Source organism: Myzus persicae, unplaced genomic scaffold (assembly GCF_001856785.1).
Source record: "Myzus persicae strain clone G006 unplaced genomic scaffold, MPER_G0061.0, whole genome shotgun sequence".
Lineage (NCBI taxonomy): Eukaryota > Metazoa > Arthropoda > Insecta > Hemiptera > Aphididae > Myzus > Myzus persicae.
Genome location: NW_019104341.1, coordinates 1 through 27,948, shown reverse-complemented (window position 1 = coordinate 27,948; position 27,948 = coordinate 1). Strand labels below are relative to the sequence as shown.

The window sequence follows — 27,948 nt, the reverse complement described above, 5'->3', positions numbered from 1 at the left end:
TGCAAGAGCGTAGGTATAACCATTTATTATTATTATTATTATTATTTATTATTATTATTATTATTATTTATTATTATTATTATTATTATTATTATTATCATCATATTTACCGCATTTTGAAACGCATAACTAAATCGCACGCTAAAAACTCAATTTAAACTGCTGTAAATTGGATTGACGCGAAACGGCGAAAGCCGTTTATGAATGTCGAGCACCGTTACCAGACTGCTCGTCTTGTCTTAAAAACATATACCTACGCACGGCGATAATAATATTACACTATATATATATATATTATATTAAAATGACATTTAGTATTCGCATAGATTAGGACCGTATACTATTATTATGTCTGATATCCGCACACCTTGACCTATATTATTATACTCGTACATGTCTCTGGGAGCATCGAGTTGTGTTTTTTAGGTACGCTTTTTTATTTTTATTCTTATACAATTATTATTATTCTTTTTGGTAGGTACCTACCTAATATTATAGGACTATACTGCGCTCTCGCAATTCTCCCCTTCACAACATTTGCATATAATCGTGTTCCTCGGCTAACAGCGGGGGACAACGACAAACGTTTTCACCATTCTTATTCGTCAAACCCCACGCAGTAGTCATTTTTTATAAATTATTTTTTTGTTCGTAAAATGTGCGCCATAATACCCTTCAAACCGTTTTCGTCCACATGGATTGTGCTCCAAACCCGTTTTTGTGCCAAGGGGTTACCTATTATTTATTCATTATTCACAGAGAGTTGCTTAAAATAAAATCGATATCGCTCCAGCAGATTTGTTATGAGAAGCGAGAACAATACATAGGTACTTACAACTGGCCAGTGGCTACTATTCACACAATGTAATTATTACTATTATTATTGTTATTATTTTTACTATTATTATTATTATTATTAGGTACTATTACTGTTATTATTATGTGTAGTAGAAACATGTAGTAGGTCGTTTTAAATAAAATTATTATAATTATTTGTCTAAGGGTTGTGGGCCTCATACGGTGTTATAATATATTATTAGCATTCAGTAATACACTAATATGTGCGTGTTGTGACGGGCCGTTGACGAATTATAAATTAAAGCAGGCGCTATCGTTTTAATTAAAAATAAGTATATAACATAATATTTTTTAGTTCATATCTTGAGTGTATTATATTATATTGTAATGTAATTACAAAATACATATTTAATGCACACGCAGTTCAATTAATTAGTATACTGCAGTTGTTCGTCGTGCTTATGTCTTACCAAGATAGCTGTCGCACGTTGGACATAATAAATAATTTTAAATTCATACGAAGTCCATACATATAATGACTTTTTAGTTTTTTTCAAATCAAAACAGCAACCAAATTATAATAGATAATATACCATTAAAACGATTTTATGCTATCCGGGTTATACAAATGTAGACTGAGGGATACACTAGACTTTATTATAATAATGCACCAGCTTTAAGAACTAATGCGTAATAACGTAAATAGGTACTACGCAAAATAATACTGTTGCCATCAAAATACATAATATATTATCAAGATCAGAAGGAAACAGTCACGGCTCAAATTATATGAAGAGGATTATTTATTTAAAATTATACACTAAGTCACTAAGCAAGTCTTTGATATTATCTTAAAAGGGTTGTTATGAATAATGTTGTAAATATTATACATAGCACGAAGATAATGTTATGTTAAACATCAAAAAGGTTTTATTATTTTTCTAGAGAATATTGTAATCATATTTGAATAAATTGTACCTATTACATGGACACACAATATTTTTTTAGTGTTGTTACTCAAATAGGGAAATTTCTAATACTATATAAACAAATAAGATTGCAATCAAAAACGAGATTGTATAACTTGTAAGTAAAATAATATTTTAACCTGGTAATAAAAATAATATTATGAAAAATATTACGTAGTTTAGTAATTGTTTGTTAAATATTAATAAAAAATAATACAAATTATTGTCATTTTAACAGGCAATTACAACTGTGCTAAAACCCAAATTTCAAAGATTTATGTATGTAAATGTTAAGAATAAATTCTAAGGTGCGGTTAGTGCGAATTGTCTCCTTGTCACATGTTATGTTTATGTTATGTTATTACTTATTATTGTAAAGCTATATTATTAATTTATACTTGTATACAAATGATTTGCACATAATATATTGCTTGACGTTGTAACAAACGGATTATAAATATTTTGAATTAATATAAAGAAAAAATTATATGCTTTCACGCGTGAATAACTGATAGTTTTAATGTAGGTACATATATATGTTATATTACTTAATGTATTAGTAATTTAATTGTGGCATGCACTGAACGATCCAAAAAATAAAATTTAATATATTATAATATTATTGCAGATTTTTTTTCTAAAGATTTATGCGATTATGATTTTCATGCATATAGTACAATCAAACAAACAACAATTACTTGAACTTGTATTTCATTTGAACTTAGTTGATTGATTTACGGTACAGCGCGGTGATCTTGAGCGAATGTCTTAAGTGACATTCAGCGAGAACCTCTGTATTTGTTGTAAACATAAAGTAAAATCAATGAACCGAACATGAAAAATGTAACAACAAATTAATAATAATAAAAAAAAACAGTCACAACAAACTGAAATTTCGTCGTTCACACAAATTAATAACAATAACAACAATAAATAATTAAAATTATTATTTATTATTAGTTTAATAAAAACGATCAAGGCATATTAGTTTTTGAACAGATGCGATGACAAAATGATCAAGCAACATGTCTAGTTCGAATGCACACAAACTCTGTGCGTGCAAAATATTAATAATATCCCCACTGAAATGATTCAAAACACGTGTACAACGTATAAGGTTTCGTGCATATTAAATATCACGTGTAAAACAATATATATCAAAAATATTATGTTTTTCACAACAATAAGCTCATTGTTTTTGATTTTCGGTCTAGGAGACGACTATACTACCAGCATGGCTATTCCGATCGGTGTCGGTGGTTTTTCGGTTTACCACACAAGTTGTTGATGAAGATGATTCATATTGAGATACTACTTCCGACAGCATAAACATCAACTTCTATTGTCTACCGGCGAGACTTAACCATTCAGCATACATCGTAGAGCAATGAACATTGTATATAATAATATGCATATTAAGTATCGTGTAAGTAAATTAAATGGTCCTACTCTTAATACGCGATGCCTAACATACGTATAAAATATAAAGGTTTGAATTAATCATAACTGAAAAACGTAAATTTAAATAAAATATATATTCATCTCATTTGATTTTTCACAATATTATAATAAGGTAGGTATTTTAAATAATGAAAGTCGACATCAGTCAACGGCGTAATTATATATAGTTTGGTAAATTCACTAACAATAATAACAAAATAATACATTAGTCTTTTGAAATAAAATATAATTCGTATATGTGGTAGGTCAAAATTCATAGATGTGTAGTGTAAACCTATATAATAGTATTGTTTAATCGTAAATATTATATCTTTACCTGTTCAAAATGAGCTGTGCCTACACAAATTAATTGAGACGTTGCTCAATACAAAGAATTTGATAATCGGTTTAAACTGATTTTCTACGGTAACATTTTTAATGAAAAATATGAAAATGTTGTGTATCAAACCACAAAACAAAACTGTTCTCGGACAGACATCATATTATGTGTAGTTATAATAGTACAGTACTAATTTTGTAATAGTAAAATAATTATCCTTTTAAGTTTATCACTTCTACAGCTGAGTAGAGTTTTTATACAGCTAAGACATGCGTCAGAACTAAAATCAAATTATATTTTTGTGAAATTACGATGATAAAATTAAATTGCTGAAAAATAAATAAATTGATAATTATAATTATAAGTTTTGATAATTATAGTCTAATAATTGAATGTCATTAATTAAAAATAATTTATTTACGCTTGTACGATTGTATCCGTTAATATAACAATAATTGCTAAAATATATAAAATAAATAAACAGTTATATAATATTTAAAAATAAAAAAATAAAAAATCTAAACTGTTGATTGAGGAAATTCAAATTGACGATGTAGATTAAGATGTAATAATATTATTGTGTAGTATTTTTTTAAATTGTTATACTTAGAATTAACCAATTCAAATTCACTTGAAATAATTTAACTTTGATGACTAGTTTTAATTGCGTGAACGTTACGTGTTAAAACGGAACGGTTCATTTAGATTTTGTTCATTGATTGTCTTTAATGAAAAGAATTGACTGACCTTAAACTTCCTATAATATAAACACACATCACACGATTTTTAATTAATAGTAAATTAAACTGTATAGTATATACGCCAACACGTAAACTGATAAAATTAGTAATTAATCCATAATCCATATTGTTATTAATTATTATATTATTCTGTCGCTTTACTTCGTTAGCACCTATATTACTTCATCTTTCAAGTATATCGTACGGGGAACAATTTAAAATTAATTATCAAATAATTATTAGAGGTATAGAAATCCCAAATGATATAGTTATTACATAAATTATAAATAATGAAATAAAACCATTATTTTGAATATAAGTTCATTTAAAGGTGTGAGTTTCTAAGTCACTAAAAACAAAAAATCATTTAAAATCTATGCTTAATATCTTAAACCGTTTTTGATTATTAATTATATACATATAATATTACAAAATTAATTATATTTAATTGATTTCACCAAAGAGTTATTCGAAAGTACGTAAAATGTACGTAGTATGTTAAATGTTATAATTAACAACTATAGATTACAACAGAGTGTGGCAGAATCAGCTGCAAAATATAATTGACCAATCACGAATTACATTTGTTCTTATTAATATTTAAATTTCGATTTAAAATATATAATCAATAATAATCATACAACAATTAAATTTAAAATAGTTTGTTAGAATAAAAGTTGTTACAATAATTGTTCAATAGTAACATTGACAATTATATTTGTTCCACCCTATATGTGTACGTAATACAAAAACTTCTAATACCTTATCCAAACTTGCCGCTCAGTATTTTCCCTTCTAAAAATGAATCGATGTTATATCGAATAATCGATAATATTATCGTAAAATGACTGACCAAAACAGCTCTATCATTATTGAAAGGACCGAACAAATGAAGTAGCGTGATTGATCTTCAGATGCTTAGTAGCTGTTGGCACTAGGTGTATACTGTTTTAACTGATTTGACCAGCGTTATAAAACTATCACTAGCGAATTATTGTAAAATGTCGAAACGCAAAACATGTATATACTTAAAATTGACTACAATATTATTTACTGTCAATTTCGTTGTACACAAATTAAAATTGATACCAACAACAGTAAATTATAACAATTTCAAATTTTAATAAATATTATTTATTACTTTGATTAAAAAACGGTCATTGATGAGTTAAGATAAGATGTTTTACAGCAATAACGAAATGGCAATGTTTCACGTTTGATCTCAAGCGAATTGCTATATAAACAAAGGAATAGTAAAAATAATATGTTATAATATGTAAACACCATTTGGGTAGGTGTACACTCGAAAACGATAAACAATTATGATATTAATTATTATTATTATAATTATATAGGTAATAATGTAATACCACAATAATTTATAAAATTATCGTTTGACTAAAGACTGATGGATTTTATATCTAAACGATTAAAAAAAAAATTAGCGCGATTGATCGAGTTTGAAACCCATACGATTATTTATATGCGGGTACCTATGGGGAACCTAATATTATTATATAGGTACGATATCATAACGCGTGAGAAAATAACTGCCCGACCGATGGGCTGCTGCAGATGGTTGAGAGAAAAATAAAAAATAAACGGAACCGATGGCTTTCTAATAAATGTGTCGTCTAGCTATAGCAACAGTGTATCGAGGGCAGTTTTCTCTGAGACTGCGACAACGTCGCCGGCAGAGTGAAAGGACATAATATTATAATAATTTAATGTCTGCGGCGAGATACGCGTATAATATAATATTATAGCTGGTAAAGGCACTTCTATATATAGGCGTAAGAGCGGCGTAAAAGTCCGACAGCGGAGCCGGCGCGTCGTGGCGTACATAGTATAATATTATCATCATCGTACGAGCCTACACAATACTATACGTCGTGTTGCAGTGTTGAGGCCGTATACAACAATATAATGTTATAATGCGTTATATACAGGGACCTTGAAAATTAAGACTAATTGAATCCGCCATTTCGGTATAATTTAAACGGGAAGCCTCGAATTGTATTTAAATGGGACTGACGGAATTATTCAACACCCGTTGGTATATATATACGTATATATATATACGAAATACAATAATATACATATTATATTATTATATATATATAAGTATATGGTATTGTACCGGAATCCACTGCGCGCTTATATATATTATACCCATGATTGATAAGGAAACTCAAACGCCTCGAGAATTTACCAACGAATGTCTGTCCTAAATATGATTAAAGACCGCCGCCGTAGTAGACATAACCCCGAATCATATTATTATACTAGAATACTAGATAGTGATAAACGCGCATAACTCGGTGGTTGTGGCAGTGTGGTACCTACGTATTTCGTCCAATTTGGATTAAAAGTATAATGATTGTATTTTAAAGCAGTCGTAGCAGTATGGTAGCGTACTACAACTGTACAGTATAAAGTAGTATACTTTTACGATTCGTACTGTAAACGCATGGTCGGAGAGCCATCCGGAATGCCTAGTGCTTCGGAGAAGACCCCGTCCGATTAATATGATATTACCTATAACGTCTCGGCCACTCTCGGGAGAACGAAAACCAATTTATTCTCGTAAATCGTTAACATTTCGAATGAATATCATAAACCGATACTTGTAGCTATACGCATTATATAGGTAGGTGCACTGGGTAGGTATACAAAGAACTATAAAATATAACGTTTCAGTTAACCATTTTATACGAATACGTAACATTTTACTGCGATTTTATTAGCTAAAAAGTTGGCATATGATTTCCGTACATTATAGGTGTATCAATGGGAGCTGAGTTTTTCAAATTTCATGCTGTGCTTATGTATAAATGTATAATATATATTAATATGACGTGTTGTTTCATTTATATCCGCCCTCTATGGAATGGGTCATGGAATAGTCGGCGCCCGTGTATCTTGATAATATATTATAATATAATATAAATTACTCTTGATATTTCACACGTTTATTTAATAGTACAATAAATGTATCAACCCTAATTCTAATTTTCGAAATTGTAGGTATACTTAAAGACCACGTCATATTATTAATTATTTAGATTTGTACAAGTAGGTTAGTAGGTATACTGTTGAAGGAGTGTCTTGCAAACTTCTTTTTTTCAGATAAGAACCCAAGTTCTTGACTATAAGTCATTAAGTAGATGATTTTGTTATGATTTTGATGTACTTAACTAACGAGTAGTCTCTGAATTGTCTTATTTTAAAAAATAACTTTGTGTCACCATACAGGACAATCATTAATTAGTAAAAAAATTTAAATATTTATAAAATATATGGCCTTATTTAAGTGAATTCAAAAATTTCAAAAATTAAAATTTGAATAAATACATTATTAAAATGTAAAACGAGATGATCACTCGCTGTGAATCGCCCCGTATTAAATCTATATAATAATAGTATGACACCGATTATAATAAATTGATATTATTATCTACAGCTATAAGGATACGAAAATCAGAGTTTTAATCCAAAATATTTTTTTATCATAATAATATACATAGGTATCTATTATATATACAGTTGTAAGTAAACGAATTCAACCCTTTCCCAGTTTTACTAAGGATTTATTTAAATTATTTCTATCTATTACCGAAAAGTATTTCCCACAATACAGGGTTTTGCCGTGGTGTGTGTATTTATTTATTTTCATTTGTTCTATTATAATACGAACTAACAAGTGCATCGACATGCCATTAATGCATTAATTGTTAGTGAATATTCTGATTATTGGTCAAGGTATACTTCGATTATAATAATATTATGTTGTGATGAAACCTGTGGAGCTAGTATGCTAGGGTCATTGGCACATCCTTACAAAATATTATGCACGTACATTTTCTGAACAATATACCTATTGAAATATTGTTCACATAGTAAAGATGTGAAGACATACTTACATTGTATGCCTACCAGTTCTTCGTGTTCGACGTTCGAGGGTATGCATACAATTTAAATTATACCGGGAAGAAACATTTTTAATGTAAATGATATATTTATTAAAATCTAAGCGGCGATAGTGTGATACGACTTGATTGGAAAGTAAAAATCCGAGTAAAATAGTAATATACCAATATATAAGATTGAGTTTTGCAAAATTACTTGGTTATTTTACTTCAAAACAAATTTATTTTTTATCACTATATCGCAGTTAATTTACTGTAATAGTATAAATATCATAATGAAATATGTTAAGTAAAATGTATCAATCGTTCTGCATATAGTATTTATATTAGAATGAATACATACATTTTTAAGTCTTCTCTGGTGCACACTTTGTTGTATTTAATATTATATTACAAAGAAAAATGCCTATGAACATAATATCCATTTGTTTAATTAACATAACCTTTCATTATTATTGGATTATCATTATATAGTAAAGACTAAAGGTATACATTTTTAAAAAATGTCGAGTTTTAAAACTATAAAAACTTAAAAACCCTTTTAATGGTTTAATATTAATTTATGTGTATAATATTACATAAAATACCAACTTAGAACTTAGATAAATCAATGATTTTAAAATATAACATTAATTATTGCAGGGTCTTTACTTCTTCGGTACAACCACAGATTATATAAAATATAATAATATAATATAATAATATAATAATATAATAATATAATATAATATAATTATATAATCTGTGGTACAACTGTAAAAATGTATTTGCAATACATTATAAAATTAGAACACTCATATACATTTTTTTTTTAACAATGTGTTATTTATTATATTTCATTAAAATACAATAATTCGTAGTCTGAAATATTAATTACCTAATTATGATATAATGAAATTATAACATAATATGTTTTGCACTGCTATTCATACCTACCATAAAAATGTGTAAACGAAATAGGCGCAGAGTAAACATTTTTTTATAAATAAATATATTTGATCATTTTAATTCATTGATTACTTGTAGATTATTGAATTCGTTCAAATTTACATATCCGTCTAAGCGTTATATAATCGCATCCATTTTTATAAATACCTATATACTTTGCGAAAAACATTATGTTAAACTATCGTCTATCAGTATATTTTTGTGGAAAAAATGTTCATTACAGTACATTTTCTCTTAATTTAACATGATATTTTATTTATTTTATTAGGTATTAAAATCGAATCACGAAGAATTGTTTTTTTTTGTAACATTTATGAAAATATAAGTATGAATTTAATTTTTAAGTAATCATTCATTTAAAAGCCTTAAAATATTTAAAGTTATTGTATAATACTTTGGAGGTTACATTGGTCTTAACCCTTCTCAGGATTTAAACTCATTGTGTATTATAGTGCGTGTCAAATAACATGTTTCCTTCCGCTGTGGATTTAGTACCATATAAGTACGAGAAGCTCTATGTATGCTATCGGGTCAAAATATTTGAAATGAATTCTCGCAAATTATATCGATTATTGTGTTTATAGTTGCCGATAAAAAGGAAGTGTAGGCTACTAGTTTTCTGGTATCCGGTTGTGTTGTATAAAAACAAGAAAAAAAATGGATAAAAAACAAATCAAAGATGATTTTAAAAGTCGTGCAAAATTACACTAAAATAAAAAATAAAAAAATGAGGATAACATTTAAGTATTTGGTAGTATCATCTTAAATCCATTTTATACACTTCATAACAGATGCTGGAAGTACCTACATAAATATTTTAGTCCCACATATAATATGTATAATAACTAATAAGTTATTTTTATTATAACCTATCTACATTATGCCTATTGCTTTAAATTATGTATAATATTGTATATTCGTATGCAATACTAAGTATTTTAATATGCATAAGATGCATCGTCAATCATCACTATAATGGATATGCTCCATGTGCCTTCAAGTGAATAACTATATTGTACATACTTATCTACTAATAATTATTGTCGTATTATATTCGAAATAAGTTAAAGAAAAATCTATCTGGGGGTTCTAATTGTCAAGTCTATAAGTAGGCATATTTAGGAAGTGTATTGTCTATTGACTATTTCAGCAGCCAACATGTGTCTACCTATTTTCACGTCATGAGCTGTGATTGGTCCAAATATTCATATATATATTTTGGTAATAATGAAAATATTACGCTTCAATTTGCATATGATTAATTAATAATAATAATTAACATAATAATAATTGTTTTTTATTATTATTTGTTCCCCAATGCCCTAATCTGTCATATTATTAAAAGTTATTAGAAACTCTAAACATAATAAATCATAATGGTTACATAGTGATAACTGATAAGGGTTACTTTTCAGTTTTCACAGTGCACGCAGAAATACTGTTATACAGAATAGGTATTTTTCACTTTTGTTGTTTATAATATTGAGTCACACAATATAACAAGCTTATTATTGTTAGTAATATATAATAATAGTAAATCGGTCATAAAGACAGTTACTTGTTTACAGTTATTGCAAAGCCATAGATTTTTTTATTTTGATCATAGTTTGACAAATGATGTCAATACTCAAAGTATTATTTCTTCTTTCTCTCTCTCTCTCTCTGATCCACGCACAACATAGAACATTTTTGTTTAGCAACACCAATTGCGTGATGTCATGTTTAATATTATATAGTGAAATAACGAATCATCAAACTTAAAGTTAAGCTGATATTTTGTGTTTGTAAGTTGGTTTTTTTTAAAGATACCTATTATAATTTTTCTACAATATATTAGCATTTTTAAATTGTAATATTTTACATATTCTTATAAAAATAAACAAATGATATCCATCCACCCGAATTGTAGTTGTGGCAAACATTATAAATCAACTATTAAAGTTTTGCTTGTATAATTTTCTTCTCTGCGATGGTAGGTATGTTACTTAAAAATGACAACGATTTACGAATATAACCTTTGGGTTGTCATTTCTAGCCATTCTAAAAATGGTTGCCTTCAAAAATTTAACCAGCCCATTAAAATCTAGGATGTGGCAAATGCACTTATGCACTCACGTGTTCCCTTTGTGACACCCCTGTTAAATGTTATAATTAATATAATATTGTTTATTTAGTATTAACAAAACGATTAAATCTAAAATATTAATTCATTAATTTTTTCATTATCATTTAAGAGTTATTTGTAATTTATATTATTTTTATAAAGTATTGTTATCTATAAAGCATCGAAAGACTTTGGACATTTTCCATCTCATATTTTCGAATATTTAAACATTTATACACTAATTTCCAGCAATATTAAAGGAGTTTACGACAGATGGATGTGAAAAAATATTGCACTGTACTCTTATCAACCATCATAGATTCATAGATATAATTACAAGATTGATTGTATAAGAATATATTTTGTTTTTATTTATTTTTTACGAATTTATTACTTTTGGAAAATTTCATTTCTATAAATCAGGATAAGTTTTATTTTGTGTTATAACTTTTTATAGATAATTTGATTTCATATAACGAATTCAATTCAATATTTGAATTATCTTTTAAAAAAAGTCTTCCGGGTAATGGCCATCTAAACTTAAGAGCAAATACATTATTTTAATTTGTACAAAGATGCTATTGTTTTTAAATATTGACAGTTATAATCTGATAATCCTTAGGCATATACGATGCGAGAAAAAAACAGATCCAGAAATCCCATTTGGTTGAGGGGTTTTACATGAGCGCCGAGGGTGTGCAATATATTATGTTTCAGTAACAAAGAATACAAAGAAAACATTACCATCCACATTTATTGGAAAATATTAGCATATTGCAACTGTTATAATATATTCTAAGTACATCTTAGTAATAAAATCCCGAAATCCAAGACTTTAAGTAGATGGTTAAGTCTAGTCATCCATATCCATGGACTGAGTTGTAGATATCAATTCATAATAGGTAGGTTACTCCTATTATATAATACATTAATAACTAAACATTTCTGAAATTTGAGGTACAAAAGACTGGAAGGATACAATTTATTTTAATTTTACCAGTCTAGCATATTATAATGAGTAGGTAGTTGGGATCCTATAATACTGTATTTTTGCAGCTCACTAAAGCTACAGTTACTTCCCCAAAAAAAAGTGTTCCGCTTTTTTTTTATTTAGCTCTTTAATTTTTAAAAAATTTTTCTGACTAATGCATTTAGCTGTTGAGTATTTATTCATTATTTTCTTATGCTCATCCCTATTTTCTTGTATTTTCAGACAGCAGGCTTGTTGCATGAATGTCGCATGTATTTTTCGCAAAAAACTAAAAACCGTCTTATCAAAAATTGGTAGTGGATACTGACATGTGGTCACTAAATTGGATGTGATTAGTAAGGGGGTTATAGAAGTGTTAGATGTTCAACATTTAAAAAAAAAGTTGATGGTTGTCGTATGATAATGATATAGATAAACAGAAAAATCTTTCAAACTTTCAAATATTTTTATATTTGAATAAAACATTTATCATATTTTGATAAACAACCATAATAAGGTTACAGTTATAGCAAAAACGACAATTTTCACTATGTATATTGTATAGGTATGCGCTAACCGCAAATATCTAGTGCTCTATATATAGTATTTCACTATATTTTAACTATATCGACGCTATATGCGTAAATCGCTGTTTAATACTATAATATTTAAGTATATTATTGTCGTTACAATTAGAGTGTTACACTCCGGTCCACGGAATATAATTCTTATTTTTTTCGAGATGACTATACGGCATAGGTACTCGGCGGAAGACGACAAATCGTAAAATATAATACCGTGCAATTTATATAAGTCGATCGTAAAGCTTACCATGGTGGTTGGTTGAGAGAAATACGCGTGTCGGTCTTTCTTCAAAATGATAGATCAACTGTGGGTCATCGCCGTAGCTTGACTTGTCTGGAAGGCGGTCTGTGGACAACTTGAAGGTACCTTCTTACCGCAGATTTGATCGACGAAAGCGAAAACTTGCGATTCCGTACAATTATAGAGGTATTCGATGTGCTCGTGTTATGACGGTAACCAATATTATGGTTAATAAGGTCCCTCGAAACTGTGGCAATAGCGTCAGCGTCGTTGTCGTCGTGTGGTACGGTCGAGGATACGGCGCACACTGTCGGCGAGACCAAACTAATCGCGCGGCCGTAGTGGCGGCAGCGGCGACAATGGCGGCGGTGGCGGTCCCTCTTAAACACGAAGCCCGTCGTCGAGGCAAAACGTACAGAGCGCGGAGGTATTCACGATGTCCAGTGAGCTTATCCGTGGATATTGTATAATAATTAATAATTCTGCAGTATTATAATAGTAATGGTTTTAATATATGTTTTAACTGTAAAGTTAAAAAAAAAAAACACTGATAACAATTTCATGTACGTGAATAAATTATAATTTGATATTATATCGTATCTTTACGCGAACAGATGACGTTTCGCACGAAACGTGGATGACGGTTAGCTAACTCGTTGGCTCGAGGCCACAAATATATACGAGAATATACGTTTCTGAGTAATTCATTCTTCATTTTTAAGTCGTCCACCGCGACATCACACACTACAATGTACTTCTTTGACCGCTATATAGAGGTGCATATAACAACTATTCATTATTACATTGTACGGATAGGCCATATCCGGGATTGGTGCTATACAAAATGCGTGTGTATAATATCAATTAAAAAAAATGTTTTTAACATTTGTACATCGTTGTGTGCAAAATACAATTGAGACGAATTAAGGGAGTTTTGATACAAGGACACATAGTTCGGAAAAAAAACGGTTTTGTTTGTCACGACTTGCGAGGTCATAATACCTATTTCTATATTTTCGATGTGTATTGTGGCAGGGACGATGCGACGACGGTTTTATTGGGTAACTAGGTACTTGTTTTGTTGTCTTCGTTTTTGTTAATCTAAGTTTAAAATTATTGTTTATGAAATAACTGAAAAAATAGATGCAAAAGTTTCGAACAACGTTTGCGGTTCGGTCAATACAAGTTGTTTTAATTCAAATGCTTTTCAATGATTACCTGCGTAGCTAGGCCTATGAGTTATACTTGTCAATAGTCAATACTACCTTATTATTATATTATAAAAATAATAGAAACTGGTGTAATAGCCAATAGGTTAAGCTCACCATAATGAAGTACCTAACCGACGTTTTATTTTTAACATAGACTGCAGACAACAAGTTGAGGATTTAGGGAGGGTGTTTTTTGGGAGCTGAAACATCCACCGGCCTAAATATTTACCTTTTTTTTAAAAAAACACTGAACTGTGGTATTGTATTATATATTTACAAAATATGATCAATACCACAGAATAATATAACAAAAATACTGTAGTTTCTGTGATCAAATAAAACACTGTTTATCATAAATATCATTTACCGTACTATACACGATGCGAGATTATTATTGCATTAGAAACCGTGCCCAATTAATTTGTATCTATAGACAAGGGCTTTAAATATAATGCATCTACAAAGTCAAATGTATCGAGTGAAATTATCAAGGTGAGGAATGTAATAGCTGTGTTCTAAGTCATGCTTCAAAATCCAGACATAACATTTAGCACTTCATTTCAATATGCAGCACAAACATTTTGTGAAGAATTGCAAGTCCAGCGACTTGGTGATCATCAAACTAAAATAAGTAATATTAATGACAACACCAGCAAGCCTATTGAATTAATAACCAGTATTAGATCACATTATTCAAGAGTTAAAATCCATAAAATTGATAGTAAATATTCAACATTTATTCCTGCACTTGAAGGACACATCCCAGCTAACAAAAATTTGTCTAATATTGAAACTATATTAAATGATGAAATGTTCTACGTTCAAAATTTGTACTTGCCCAAAAGTTATACGTATATTATCATCCATTATATCTAAAGGAGAATTATCAACAGTTTGAATTCACCATAAAAATCTTAGATCCGCACCAATGGCCAACCATAATATAAATAAGTTTTCCAGAAAAGTATATAATATAATACTATACATATATTACGTTGAAACTTCCATGACTTACAGTTTCAAGGGCAAAAAAAAAAAATCGTATTATAGAGAATTTCATTGAACAAAATTAAATAAATTTGGTTCTCAAAAAATATTTCGTTAAACTGACAACTTTGGTTTTTGTTAAATGGAAGTTTTACTGTAATCATCACGTATTCAGGTTTATATTATAACTTTGCAGGGTATACACAGTCTGACAGTCTTCAAGATTTGAAATGAAAATTAAAACCACTATTGCATCGTATACGTATTTCGCCTTATATATGATGTATGTTTAAAAAAATACGACACACGGCCACGTGCAGTATACTTGCGTCATTACCTACCTATTACAAGCTATATAATTGGATTATCGTTTTATATTTAAACAAATTATTGTAATATGCATAGGCACAGGCATAATAATATGTAATAAGTAGGTACCTACCTACATATAGCCATATTATAACCATAATAATTATTATTCACCGCAAAGCTTCGACGAGCAGATACATATAATTTAAAATTCCAACGCATATAATATATTATATGACAATGTCGTATTGATCGATTTGGTGTATATAAATATTCCACGCGCACCTGATATAATACCTACGTATAATACTATAATATAATATAATATGGTCTGCACTGCACTGCACAGTATATAAGTACTCTTGTTCTTATGCGATTAAAAATAATAATAGCGCATCTACACACGCCATCGATACGTGTACTTAGCTATTGCCTGCTAATAGGTAACACAATATAATATTATTATTATTATTCAATTTGCGAACACCGTGCACACTGAGGCATGCCCACTGGGGTTGACGAGCGCATTTAAGTATATTAATTGGTGAGAAAAACCTATAACACCATCGAGGACTCCGATCAACTGCAGAAAATTCGGTACAAAATCGTATGATAATGTTATGCGCTTTACCTGTGCGCGACGGTTATGGTTACGCCTATATATTATTATTACAATAATAAATCGCACCCGTGTGGGCACTGATAGGTGGTAACCAGGTAATATTATGTAAATAATAATAATAATAACATCGGGTATTAAACCGAGGTATACCAACGACGCCGGTGCAACCACTCGCGTATGTATGATATCACACATTAATTATGTGTCGCAGTCTCGTGGCACAAGATATTTGGGCGACGATAATCGTGTGCGCTTTTCGCGGAACCGTTAACGGTTTTCGGCGGCGTCGTTTATGGACACGGTCATGGATCCGCCGCGGACCGTAAACATGGCTCGTTTATTATTCAGTCGCCATTAATCTCGTCGATTTATACATTATTGTGTCGTGAAAATAATCAAAATATTTACTGACTCGGTGACGACACACAATATTGATAATAAGTTCCGGCCATATCATATAAACGAGCTTGTTTAGAAAAAAAGGGAATGAAAAAACACGTATAAATAGACATAATAAGGTAGATAAGTTGGTAGGTATTATGGGTGTAATATATTTCACATCATGTATCGTCGCACTGATAGTTGTCGACAATTGTTATACGTTGTCTTAATATACTACGTGTCTAAGTATAATATAATAATATATAGATTGCTCAAAAGTAAAAATATCAAAACAATAAACGTAAAATAGCCGAAATGTGTAGTAAGACTATGTAACGTTTCTATATGCATCGTAAATATCATTGGAAAATGTGCACCTATACATATTTTTGATTAAAAAATCATATAATGATATGGACAAAAAAGTGTATTTTATATTGGTCTGAAATTATGTATTTATTTTAATATAAATTATAATTTTAATAACTTAATTACCTTTAAGAAGCATACTATAAACTTTAGATTTAGTTAGAGCATAAATTGAATTATTTTATGACGTCACTTACATTTCATCTTTTCCTAATTTTCACTATATTCTGTTAACTATATTAATCCATTAAATTGTATAATAGTTTATTCTTGTTAAAGACGATATCTACTCTAATACGGAATAATCCTTTTTATTCCTAAACATGTTTGTCCCTACATTATATTTATATTTATTCCATATCATATCTTATCCTATTATAATGCTTTCTTATTTATATTTTTAAGAATTGCTTTGCTTACCGGGGTACTACAATATTTTATACAAAATAAATATAATTTTGATGTGAAAAATTGTTGACGTTGATGTTGCAATAATAAACCTATAGATAATATACACTATACTATTAAGAGGATGTCAGCATACTATTTGTTTTCTCTCGGTATCCGACCCATGCGCAACATACCTAGTAAATTTACGTTTAGCAGAACCAACCCTATGTTATTACTTTTAATATTAGAGTGAATTCATCTATTATCAAACTTGAAAGTTGAAGTTAAGAACTTTCTGTGTCCCTATGTTGGATATTTTATGGCATTTTAATTTTTATGTAATTTATAATGAGTGTGTAAATTATTACAGTTTAAAAATGCCTATAAATTGTATAAAAATAACATATTGTAAAAAAGCCAAAGTATGGGAACCCAGGTAATGTTCTCAGCTTTAAGTTTGATAATAATTAATAAGTGAATTTACTCTAAGAAACAGCAAGTGGTTTTTTATTTTATTAGCTTTCAACATACAAATTATTATAGAAGATTGCAGGGTTGGTTCTGTTATACATATATTTTCTTATTGCTCTATGTTGCACGGGGGTCAGAGAGAGAAAACAAATGGTGCGATAATGATAAAGACTAAAGTGGTTTTGTGCGTCTTAAAACTACGACCTTCACTCACACGACAATTTCAAAATATGCACAAGCCGAAATATGCACATCTCATATTTTCTGGGAAATTTCAAAAATCTTCCTCCTCATAGTAATGTGTTTTTTAATACAATTTTACCCAAACATTTTTAAACTAATAAAAAAAAAAACAACTAACATTCGTCGTCTATGTGTCTATCTGTGATAATAATACTTACCTAGAGTCAAATTATTTATGTATACATTGAAGAAGAAAAAGAAGATTGATGTTTTGTAATGGAGTCAGCTAGCTGGTTCGATTTCGGGCGGATATGCAGGGGTATCGGCTTCTGCTGAGTCCTGCAACCAGTATCGCTCCCCTCATATACGACATGCACCCTTGACCATCTATACCTATCGCGTCTATTTGTTAAACGTGCAGTGCAGTACGTCTCATCATAGTCGTGAGTAATATAATAATAGTAATAATAGCCGGGCTGACGAGAGGAAAATGTTTTACTATAGTGGCGGCGGTGACTGCAGCGTGCGGTGTCCCCCGGGAATCGGCCAGGTGATCCGTTGTCATCGGATTACACGATGTACATTCATAATGTGTGTGTGCATACAATATTGTAATGCGCAACGACCCCCGGTCGCAAACCAACGCGAGCTCATAATTTATATACATCGTACGTCGGATGGACAAGATAATGATGTAATGGATGAGATAAGGGGGGGGGGAGTAGGCCGTATGGCAAACGGAAACAAACTGAGGCCATAAACGCATGACGTGTCTGATCGATTTGCGAGAAGAATAATACATCGCATTTCTATATTGGTATATATTATTATTATTCTTATTATTATTGGCCATCGTTATACCCAATACAGTACGTAGTGACACATAAAATATTATTATTAAAGGTATACTTTTATCTATTGCATTTTACGGCTCACCTACAATAAAAATGGTTTCGCATCATATGATTTACTCGTTACCCGAATTTTCGGCATCACAACATAATATGACATCGGTATAATATTATTATAAAAATAATTGCGTTGGACCAGCGCAATTAATTTTCTTCATCAAAAAGTTCAAGTAACGAACAGTTTTAATGACGGTCGTATAATAATTGTTTGATACTCAATAATAATAGATAAATAAGTGGATAACTATTCACGAAGCTTATTAAAAACAATACACTACTACTATGCGTCTAACATAAAATATTGTGAATCGATTATTTGTATAATTTGATAAGCTATAATTAAACAATTCGTTACTTATTTTCTAAATGATTTAAATTTTTAAACATATCATATTAATGGATCACAGGCATTATAAAAAGGAGAAAAGTGCAAAAATAATAGCTATTGAGTTTTACAAAATATAAAAATTCAAGTTACCATATAACATTATACGCTCTATAATACGCATTTGTAGGTAGACAGCGATCTTAATAATTTACAACGAAGTTGAAAGAGGTATTTATATTTATGGTTCAACCAATATGATGATTTATTGAGATGCGATTTCGGGGCGTTGTAGGCTCACCGGATGGTATTAATTACGTGTGGTTTCAATACTTTATTTATGGTATAGGCTCATATAGCATAATACTCAAGACCTGCGCAGTTTAATGCACGAATTGTATACCTATAATATGCGGCATTCGTCGTTGTTAATTATCCACTATGATGAAGTTGTACTTGGACAACCAAACAATAATCTGCTATCCGATTAATGACAAGAATGCCATATATTTGTCATGGATATAAAAATAACTTTAAATTTGTAACAATATATTGAATAATAATGTCGTATTTTAGTTGCACTGTCATCGAACGTGGACACATTTACCTGTAAAAAACAATACGAACAATAACGAACGTGACGATTGTGTCATAATTACATAATAATATGAAGATCGCATCTGATCGACGAATACGATTAATTACCATTGTCGGTATAATATATTATCAATCGGATGCTCGACACTATTGGTTGACTTAACTACAATAGACCATAATATGCAGAGTTGAGTGGACCTTCGTGTTTCTCGTTTAAAATTATGTAAGTATAATACTATTAAATTAGGTTTGTTAGCTATTTTTACACCTAAATGTACCAAAAAATGTTAAGGCTCATTTGCTATAATGTTTTTATATCCGACGTATTGTGTTCGAAAAAAAATCGGGTTCGTTTCTAGTCGACTGACATTGAGCCATCGCTACAATAATTATTATATAATAATAATTATAATAATATTATAGAGGCAGGTAATTGAAACACATATAGGTAATAATATATGTCCCAGAGTGCGAAATATATTATGAGTATTATGGCAATGTTAGACTAATAACACCTTGGCAAAGTGTGGGAATGTATCCAATGCATATTATATTATTATGGTATAAGGTACAGCTATATATAGCATATTAAAACGTAGTTTATTAAATTTCTTTCGTCATATAATGCATAGTATATAATATTATAAGCAAAGCCGATCCTACTTGACTGATGACTTTGCGTGAGGAGCCCGATGTGGTATGATATTAATATATTATACTTATATATATCCAGGTATATAATAAATATATTATATAATACATTTTTAAAGATATTGTGATACATACGCATGACACGTCCCAAGAATCAAGATACACTCGTCACTCGTTTAAACTCTAACCATGAGGACATGAGGTATGGTTATACGAATAAACGCTCTTACTTTTCATACACATTATTATCTATCGTCCAAGACACGTATAATTTCATATTATTTTAATATAGGCATAAGTTTGTCGATTATTCAAATATCACATTATTATTTTATTTGAATTTCCGTATCCTGCAAGGATAAAATTCTATTTCGTTAAAAGTAACTACTAAGTACGAAAAACTCCATATCAATAAAAAAAAATCTACGATGATAGCTTATAATAGGATAAGTTAAATTTAAATAACTAAAGGATTTTTTAAAACAGACTTTAGTTAAATTGTAAATGAGTGAACAAACAATCAGTAAGTACTTATTATTTTTCCCCAATAAAAATAATATGACTTTTTTTTATTGAAATTTTGTAATTTACAATTAATCTCAACAATTAAGTGTACATGCTATAGGTAATTATGTAAGCAACCCAGAATTAAGAAAGAACGAAATTGTGGGGGTAACGGCAGTAACAGATTGAGAGGAAAGTATTTGGCAAGGGTCGGGTGTGATGTTGAGAGAGTGAAGGAGAGAAAAGTTCTGCCGACAAGAAGGGGCAGTCAAAAAAAATGTGATTAAATCACAGATCGCTGGACTGTGAGGAAAAATACAGAGAGGCGAGTCATTTAAGGATAATTTGAAGGAATGTGAGGGGAGTAAAGAGTGGCCGAAACGAAGGCGGTAAAAAGAACTAATTACTTTACGATATAAGTAAGTTAGACTGGAAAACTACGGCTTGAATGGAATATGACTTTACCATTAAAACTATAGTACTCGGTCATAGTTAAGTCTAAAGCTTCAAGTTTCAACATAGGAATATAGTGAAGAACAACAACCGAAGTTACGGTTAAAAAGTTACGGTTCGTAGTTGACCGAGTTGGTTTCCGTTTGAAAAAGGTATTTTATAATTTAATAAAGTCGAACATTAGTTCCCATTTGTGTTCAGGTCAAATAGTTGCAATTTTCATTTTTAAGCATTCTTTTTCAGTAGTAAGCCTGCCACTAAATCATATGTTTGTATAATTGGTACAAAATATAAATTAGATAGTATAAAATATAAATGTACCTACATAGTATATACTATGAAATAGCAATAAATTGTTATATTGTCGTTAAAGTCGATTTCGAAGTAATAATGTAAGGGAACTTACCAGCAAACAGAAAAGAAATAACCAAGACTTGGAAAATTGTATGACTGAGTACATTAATGAGAAACTTACACAAATTGAATATATTTGAAGAAAGTTTGCTTCGAATTCTCAAAACAACGATTTAAAATTGTATATATTATAATATTATATTTTTTTACATTTTAACACACATTAACAACACATTTTTAACCATTTTCGACACTGAAGTTGACAGTCCTAAGCCTGTAAAATTGAGAATTAAAATGTGCAAAATTAAACGGGAACAAATTCGGCTCAACTTTAAAAAATACTTTTTTTTAGTGTTAACCAGTTTGGCTTATTTTAATAAAATATCTTTTTCAAACGGGAACCAAATCGATGATGTGGGGTTGAGGCTCGGGAACTAATTTGGTATCAGCCAAAGTTACTTATACTTAAAAAATGGTATTTATTATTAATTGCTAATTAGTTAACACAATTTAATATTTTACTTAATATAATTAAGCGATGGAAACACACTTCGGCGACATAGTCAGTAATAATAATGTAAAAAACTAAAACTAAAAAATTGTTACAGAATAGTGTTATACTATTGTTTTGGAAAATTTGAAAATTTGAATATTGGATAGATAATAGCCAATACCTAGGTATATTGTATTATATAACTTGATAATTTTACAATCGAACAAATTTCAATACTTTTTTAAAAATTTTTTTTGTCAGTTAGCATTTTAAACTTTCAGCGTTGAATAAATTATAATAATAAAATAATATAATGCAGTAATAGGTAAGAGGTAAAATGTAAAAATGTATAGTACCTACACTACCTACAGAGTTCATTCTGTCGACTACTGTTGAAAACATATTATTTCACCAGCACGTTTCTATCTCGATTTTTTCCAATTCTATCATGACTCTACTTTATATTCTACCCATTGATCAACATAAATTTCTTCTATTTAGACGAGATTGTTAGTTACACTACCAAATTATGTCAACATTACCTATTTTGAGGCTAAAAAAGTCTGTTCCTATAAGGTTGAAATATTAATCTAATTAGTAATTTATATTAATGAATTATATAATGTTCTAATCAAAATGTATTCTTATTCTGCTTGTGTTTATTATAATTTATAATTTAAAATGTCAGGAATTCGAAATTATAAGTGTAAATTGTATTTTTTTTATATCGGTTGTTAATTATTATAGTCGTAGTGATCAAAGTTTACAAGTGTACAAGTTTCAGAGAATTGCATTTTTTTATGTCACCAATATCATTAGGTACATTAAAGTGCATATTTTGTTTGTAAAACAAGTATTTAATTTATTGTATTCGTTTTATAGTCATAATAGACAAAATTAGGTGTTCAATCATTTTAAAATTTAATTCAGTAGAAATTTTACACGGTTCCGTGGTACCTATATATTATATTTATATTGATTTAGGTAAACCTGGGATTGCCTCTTTGAATGAAACGGCATCACGAATTCTATGTAATAAATTATAATGTTATAGGAAATAAATAATGGTAGGAAATGTTTCATTTCGATTGACTGAAAAAAAGAAAACAGGAAATCTATGACAGTGGCGCACAGATAGAGGATGTGAACCGGACCTACGGATCAACCGCAATAACACGGTTCAGTACTATAACAATGGTGAGTTTTCCAGTTTTCCTATTTTAGTAAAAACTAGTTAGGATGACTTGTTAAGGTCGTATCTGTAGGGCAGTTTTAAGGGCTGCAAATTATTACGATAAATAGAAAGATGTATTATAATATTATAACTTATAGATTACAACAACTGGTTGATGTTACGTAATTTAAAAGGTAAAATGGTCACTGATTTTCATTATTAATATTAATATTACGTACTAAATACTAAACAGTAATGCATGATTTTTATTTTTAATGAGATTTTGTTTTTGACATTATTATGATGTCTCGAAAGTAATGTATACTATAGTATGTACAAACCAACAAAGTTTAACATAAAATTGTGTTCTATATATTTGTATTCGTTAAAATTGTTTTCGTTATTTAAATAATTTAATGTTTATAATACTCTATGTACCCACCAGCTTACATACTTAGTCATAACATTCAACAATCTCGATAATTTTAAAGATTTTAAACATATTTATTTCACGTGAACAATTTTCTAAATGTTCTAACCATTATTCATTATAATAATATAACTTATAATTATAATATGTTTAAGAGGTAGTTATTACTTCTCACGATTTTTACTGATGACATTTTTAGTTTTTTTTTTATAGTTTACGTCCAAACAGTCATTTAAATGTTGATTAAAATAAGGATGACTTTTTATTATTTGTAAACGTATTCTAAATAATTATTAATTAATAACACCAATAGTTAAAATCGAAACATGTATACTATAAGTAACGATGTGGATAATTGAAATAAACAGAGTACTCAGAGCACATCCATTTGCGATGTGCAATGAGTTTGAAAGATATTAATTATTAATGATATTAAAATGTGTGAGTCGATGAATTTACATGGATTTATTTGATATATATTACGTAATATGTTCATAAAAATTGTTTATTAACAATTATCCTATTCGTATTTTTAAAGAATATTTTGGTATTATTATTTATTATGAATATTCTAATGTGTATTTAAAAATGGATTAAATATTTAAATGTTTAACTATGGTAGCTCTAGTAGTACCGCGTAGTACTTGTTCAAATGTCAACAAATCATTAGAATGTTATTTAATCTATATTGGCTATATTTAAAAATATAATATATTTTAATGTACTGCAAAAAAAAAATGTATCAAGCTCGTGAAATTAATAGTTAGAAAATGTAATATTTTTTCTATACGTACTTTGTTTATTTTAAGTACAAACTTATGTTTTATCATAAAAAAAAAATGCATATTTATATTTTTTAACTATATAATAATATGATACATTTTTCTACCAGAATATTAAGTTTTCAATTACAAATTAGTAAGTATTTCTTATTTGCTTTTTATAAATATTATACCAAGTATAGTTCATAGGTTATTTGGTTTTCTGGATTATTACTATTTTATAATATTCTAGGTTAGGTTAGGTGAATTTTGGTGTACAAACAATTTATTTTGTGATTTTTTCCATTGTATGTTTCGTCTAATTGAATTCCTGGATTGTGTATTAATTTATTGTTTTACAATTTTAAAACAAGTAATCTAAATTAACATTCCAATTAAAACTGATTTATTGTGTAATGAAGTGTCTTAGTTTAAAGATTAAAAAAAAAAAAAACATTAAAAATGAATTGAAATGAGACATCAGTATAGTAGATTTTTTTTTCATGTATGTTATTCAAATTATTCGTGTGTACATAATATTATAAAAGTAGCAAAACGTGAATAAAGGCGTCATGTATAGGCAATTTCAATATGTAGTATGTGTAACATCAACCGCACGGTTACCGGCGGAAGAATTCATAATTATAAGCTTTGTGATAATCAATAATATTTTTTTTCAAAATTTTACACATTATTTATCTGTATATAGCTTTCACGAGAAATGATCATTGTTCTGGAAAAAGAAAAATAGTAAATAATATGGTCCTTTATACCTAAATTATTAAGACAATGCATAAAAAATGTTTATAATATATATTTAACTATTTAAATTTGCTTTGAAACAAAAATAATTTGAATTATTTTCTTCAATTTTCATTTAATATAAAACTATATAAGTACCTAATTTAGTTTTCATTTTTTATTGTAACTTTATTTTTGTCTTAATTCTTTTCCTTTAAAAAGTAAAATCCTAATAAACAAGGTTGAATGTAATATACCTATACATATACTGTAAATCATTGTTTGTGTATTGATAAATCACAATTGCTACCAAAAAATTGCACAGGGAAAATGTTTTAACATAACATTTTTATTAAAAAAGATATCCAATAAGAGCAACCTTCTTCAGACAATTTTTAATTTATACAACATTTATTTGTATCATAAATTTTAAATAATCACTTATTATAATTAGCTAAATGTATAAGATACAATATGTTAAAATATATAATTTGTTTTACAACATTAATAACTTCAAACATATTTTTATTTTACTATTTGTGTTCTATTTCTAAAAATGATCATTAAATATAAAAGTTATAGTAATTAAGTTGAAATTAATTATTTACAATAGTTGTTTTAATTTTCTTATTTTTAGGTTTGACTGCAATGGCTGATCGTACTTTGAAAACGGCTTCAGGTCAGGAGGTCAGCTGATCCACAGTTAATATTTCCTGACTAAATTGGCCTCTTTGTGAATTTGCTTCTTTTCAGATCATGGGTTCATGGGTAGTTAGACACTTAGACCGTTGGACCCTTTGGATTTACTTCACAAATAAATAACTAATTTACATTTTCTCAACTCATAATCTACATGTTACATTATATCGTTTTAGTAGAAAGTTGAATTAATCATATTTTATTATGTACGACGTATTATCCGCGTTTATCTGCGCCGATAAAATTAGATTATATTTACAAATTGAAAATAAGTTTTATTGCTAAATAGTGAATCATATAAACATTATAATTATATATTATATTAATGGGTCTATTGATATAGTATTACTAGTAATAACATGCAAAATTGTGTATGCCGGTCGTGACACGCGTGTTCCCAGAATAGAACTAATGAAACTATTTATATATAATCTGGAGTAAATCCGTTATCCGTAGTCGAATAATAATGATTCTGTGACTATTTCTATAACATCGCTCGCTGTCTCTCTAGTCTTTATCACATAATGATATGATATTCCTGATTGCCATACAATTAAAATAAACTATTTAAGTCAACAGTCCATTGTCAACAAATAACCAAAATTACCATAATATTGTCATCGTCGGACGTTCATCATGAATGAGAGACGTGTTTTGATTATGTGAATTTTAAATTTTAACTTCAGAGTATTGAACCATTAGAACTGTGTCAGTCACCCTAAAAAAAAACTCGTCCGTCAGGTGGGGCGAGAACACTTATGAAAGAAAAAGAGAATTCTGTAAAAGGAAATAAAAGTATTTATCCTTTGTTCAATCTTCTAAAAAACAAGGTAGTATTTTATTGATTATATATTGTAGTGATTATAATATATTATATTAAATACTAACTACTAAGTAGTTAATATTTTACAATAATGTTTCCTTAGTTCATTGCCCATCGGGGAGTTTTTGTTTTATGCATTAGGAGAAACAAGGTGAGTTTTTGGAAATAAAATTAATACAGTAATTTAAATTTTAATCATTGATTACTTTGAAATCGATTATTTATTATTATTATGCATATATAAATAAATAAATATATATATATATATATAAGTATATGATTAAATAGTATAATTAATAACTATAGGTATATTTTTTTCACCAGTACTTTTTAATTTATAGGTATTGTATTTTAATATATGTATGTGTCTATATTTTAGATTGACCGACCAACATAAATACTGAAGAAATTACAATATCATCAAATACATAAAATAATGAAATAAATACACTTATAGTACATAGGATTTTTTTATTTTTATTGTACACAAGTATAGATTTCTAATCAAGTTTTAACCTTATGAAGTGGCCTCTTGTAATGACCTGACCCACAGTTTTCCAACCGTGGATCCGTCCCTGGATGCTGCGGCTGAATCCAATGAGCATGAATAGTAGAATAGGAATGAGCCTGATTTTTGTTTGTGCGTTGTGAATATATAGGAAGACGATTGTTTTATTCCCACTGACCCCACTTAATTGTTGCTACTTGAACCTTGCCTCCGTATGAATTTGTTTTTGAATATTGCCGTTAGTTTTTGCATTATATTCTCGCGAAGGAGGATTTGTTAGGTCGGTTGTTCCTATGGTGCTGTTGCTCTTCATATAATATCTTAGCAATGATATTTTATTGTTTCTTTGATCCTAGTATTGTTGAGCACATATAAGTTGTGTTTTATACGAGTATTCACTTTGGCGGTACATTATACTTGTAAAGTGTGTAAAATATCGTAGGCTCGGGCCACACGATGCGTTTTTTCCGCGTTGGAAAATATAAATGCGGAATTTCCGCAACAGCCGTGTTCGACCATACGATGCGGAATTGCCGGAT

At 28.9% G+C, this 27,948-nt stretch overlaps 1 protein-coding gene and 1 long non-coding RNA gene across 5 annotated transcripts in view; one reads left to right on the top strand and one right to left on the bottom strand.

Moving 5' to 3' along the window:
- Window positions 1-13,397, bottom strand: part of LOC111041315 (aminopeptidase N-like) — a 29,478-nt gene extending 16,081 nt beyond the window's left edge. The window contains exons 1-2 of one of the 4 annotated variants that reach the window (XM_022325534.1): window positions 13,069-13,397; window positions 2,465-2,558 (exon numbers count right to left, since the gene is read on the bottom strand). In XM_022325534.1, the coding sequence (XP_022181226.1) occupies window positions 2,465-2,481 (17 nt within the window). In that variant the 5' untranslated portion in view covers window positions 2,482-2,558; window positions 13,069-13,397. Of the gene's footprint in view, window positions 1-2,464; window positions 2,593-3,543; window positions 3,718-13,068 lie in introns of those variants that run through there. The other 3 variants (XM_022325533.1, XM_022325537.1, XM_022325535.1) reach the window with 3 other exon arrangements.
- Window positions 71-27,047, top strand: LOC111041317. Its single transcript, XR_002605316.1, has 5 exons — window positions 71-864; window positions 2,981-3,192; window positions 19,798-20,041; window positions 23,328-23,470; window positions 26,017-27,047. It is a non-coding gene; the product is annotated as an uncharacterized LOC111041317 (long non-coding RNA).
- The last annotated feature ends 901 nt before the right edge of the window (window positions 27,048-27,948 follow it).